The following is a 3,280-nucleotide window of genomic DNA, read 5'->3' on the forward strand; positions in this document are numbered from 1 at the left end:
GTTCCAGGCCGACGATGCGCTGTTTGCAGCTTCTCTCGCGAGCCTGCATGATCTTCTCCAGCTGGAGACAGCGGGCGCGCAGCCGGTCCAGCTCGGCTAGGTCCTCCTGCCGGCCGGAGGTCAAGGGCTGACGGAGCGCTCCCCCCGCGGCTCACAAAGCCAAACAGCAAGGCCTCTCCCTCCCCTCCCTCCCCGGACCGGCGGCTCTCTCCCAGCGCGGGCGTCCACACCAGCTCACGAGCGCTGCCGTCCGTTGATGCTGAGACCCTCAGCCAGTCAGGGCTCAGTTCAGAGCAGGCACCGCGAACATCACGGACGCAGCGTTTTCAAAACTAGTGCTGGTTGGCCAGTTTGGACGCCGGGCTCCGTTTCAAAGCACGCTGAGTAGTGCAGCGGCCAACGATGACGCTCAACTGACGATATTGGAGTGTGCAATCAAAGTATCTGCGGACAATGAGCGCATGCGATGCGGGTGGAAACAAAAGGTGAAGCCCGAATCTGGTCAGCCGCAACTGATACCCAATGCCAAACAACACGCTCGCTCCGCTGTCTGTTTTGGTGTCGTTGGACTGTCCGTTTTGGTGTTACTCGCTGGACTACGCACTGACGCAGACACTTTTGCTTCGGTTATCCCGCGCCAACCTTCGCGCTGAGACGGCTGTCCTTTGCCGGTGACCCGCGCGGTCCTGCCCTGACCCGGGCACATCAGCTACTGGAGGTGTGCGCCGCCCGCGCCCTGACGTGGCCGTGTTCTGTTCTGACCCAGGCGTGTCAGCTACTGGAGGTGTGCGCCGCTCGCGCCCTGACGTGGCCGTGTTCTGTTCTGACCCGGCCGCATCAGCTACTGCAGGTGTGCACCTCCCGCGCCCTGACGTGGCCGTGTTCTGACTCAGGCGTATCAGCTAGTGGAGGTGTGCGCCGCTCGCGCCCCGACACAGCCGCGCCTGCCTGGTCCGCACCCGGACCCGTACTGACCGGGCTGTGTTTGTCGCCAGCGACGGCGGCGGTCCGGACCGCACACTTGGCGTGCATCTGCTGCAGCTCGCTCAGCTGCTGCTCCAGGCTGCGCACGTGGCGCAGCAGCTGTTGGTTGTCCTGCTCCAGCGCCGACACCGACCGGTCCAGCACGGTCCGCTCCAGCGTGGTCTTGGTGGCCGTCTGGTCCGCCGACAGACGCTCGCGCTCCACCTGCAGCGGCGCGTGCGCGTGTTACCCGGCCTGCGAGCCGCACGCGCCACCTCACATCAAAGAGGGACAGCTCTGGGTCACCGAGGGTACACCGTCGGGAGGACACGCGGCACAGGGACAGGTCACGGTCAACGAGGGAACAACGTTGGGAGGAGGCGCCTTACAGGGACAGGTCAGGGTCACCGAGGGTACACCGTCGGGAGGAGGCGCGGCACAGGGGTAGATCAGGGTCACCGAGGGTACATCGGGAAGAGGCGGTTTGCAGGGACAGGCCAGGATCACCGGGGGTACACCTACGTGAGGAGGCGCGGTACCTTGTCGACGGTGGTCATCAGGCGGCGCAGTCTTCCTCCAGCTGGACCTGGCCGGGCCTGCTGAGCCGCACACACCACCTCACATCAAACAGGGACAGGCCAGGGTCACCAGGGGCATACCGTCGGTGGGAGGCGCGTTACCTTGTCGAGGGTGGTCATCAGGGCGGCGCGGTCTTTCTCCAGCTGGACCTGGCCACGCTCCAGCTCCTTCTTCTCCGCCTCAACCTGCGCCAGCTTGCGCTGAAAGAGGCGGCGGCGGGGAGTCACACAAGGATCGCATGTGTCCCGAAATCAGTTCTCCGCTCCGAAATCAGCGCGGCGAACAGGAGCAATGTTTTAACCGCTTTTGACCTTGCACGATACCATAATTGCGACAACCTCGCTGGTATACGAGCCCACTTGGCGACCTCTCAGTTAGGCAGCGTCGCCTGGCGCTGACCTGCAGCAGGGCTAGCCGGTCGGCCTGCTCGGTCTTGTCGGCCTGCAGCCGGGACACGCTCTCTGCCAGTTCGTGTTCCCGAGACTGACGCTGCTCCACGCCCTGCCACCAGACACACAGACGGTGAGGTCGGCGGCGGCGGCTGCCGGGCGGGCGGCTCTGGGGCGCGGACGGCGCACCGGCGCACGGAGCCGATCAGAACAGGTGCCGCCGATCTCCGCCGCCGGGCCGAGACGCAGACGTCAAGCCTCACATCGCACGGCTGAACACACAAACAAACGGGATATGACACCCAGCAATTCACCCCGCTCAGCTGTTGCCGCCGCTCTACCTGAGCGTGCTGGCTGCCGTGTCCGGCCGCGCCCCACCTGCTTGCTGCTCCTGATCTGGAGCTCCAGCTGCGAGCGGGTCACCCGCTCCTGCGTGAGCTCGCGCTGCGTGACGCCGGCCCGCTCGGCCAGCTGATCGTTCTGTCCGCTTCAGCTCGGCGACCGTCTGCTGGGCGGCGACCAGCCGCTGCTCGGCGGCGCTCAGCTCCGACTGCACGCTCTGCTGGTGACGCTGGCTCTGAGAGATGCAGGGACACGGCCGTCAACGCGGCGGCACCAATACCCAGTCCGCTCCCACGGCGAATGGTCTTCGTGTCCAGACGAAGGCAATCGCGAAGGAGCCAACGCTTTGCATCACCTGCAGCATTGTGCATGCTGAAGTATGATGCTGCGAGAGATTGAACTGGTTCACAATTAAATCGAGACCTGTGCCAGGCATAGGCGTGACTTAGTTATCCTGGCCGTCCTCGCCACTGCATATTTCTAGCACAGAAGCGTGCAGACAGTGTGACCGCTAAAAACCAATAGTGAGCTTTCTGCTTGGTTTTCCTACGACATATTAAACAACATACATATATACCTTTCCCACAGAGCAGACCAGACCAGATCGCATTACATCAGACCAGGACGGATAAGATCAGACAAAATTAGACCAAGCCAGATCGCTGGACCTCAGCCCGGACCCGAGCCCGACCACGTCACAGTGTCCGTCGCTGCTGGCCCCACCTGCTGCAGCTTGTCCTCCATCTGCGCCACTTGCGCGCCGGCCTCCGCCAGCTGACGCGCCAGCTGCGCGGCCTGCTCGCGCGTCTCGGCCTGGCCGCCGTCAGAGACGGCCAGCTGCTGCTGCAGCCGGTCCACGCCCAGCCGCAGGTGAGCACACCGCTCCTCCGAGGCGGCCAGCGACTTCTGGCACGCCTCCAGCTGCGCCTGCTGCGCCTGCGAGCGAGGCGGGGCGGCGCGCGGTGTCAGGTGTCGCCAGGGCCGCCTGTCTCCCCAGACTCACCGTC

At 64.6% G+C, this 3,280-nt stretch overlaps 1 protein-coding gene across 1 annotated transcript; it reads right to left on the reverse strand.

The window, feature by feature from the left end:
- On the reverse strand, positions 1-3,017 carry LOC119089946 (rootletin; the record flags this gene model as incomplete). The annotated part of the gene is given in 6 exon segments (XM_037212748.1): positions 1-106; positions 976-1,188; positions 1,644-1,742; positions 1,942-2,043; positions 2,434-2,508; positions 2,997-3,017. Coding segments are annotated over 6 exon segments (616 nt in total), but the record flags the coding sequence as incomplete, so codon positions are not given.
- Positions 3,018-3,280: the final 263 nt, after the last annotated feature.

This window comes from Pollicipes pollicipes, unplaced genomic scaffold, assembly GCF_011947565.3.
Source record: "Pollicipes pollicipes isolate AB1234 unplaced genomic scaffold, Ppol_2.1 Scaffold_3087;HRSCAF=3621_pilon_pilon_pilon, whole genome shotgun sequence".
Taxonomy (NCBI): Eukaryota; Metazoa; Arthropoda; class Thecostraca; order Pollicipedomorpha; family Pollicipedidae; genus Pollicipes; species Pollicipes pollicipes.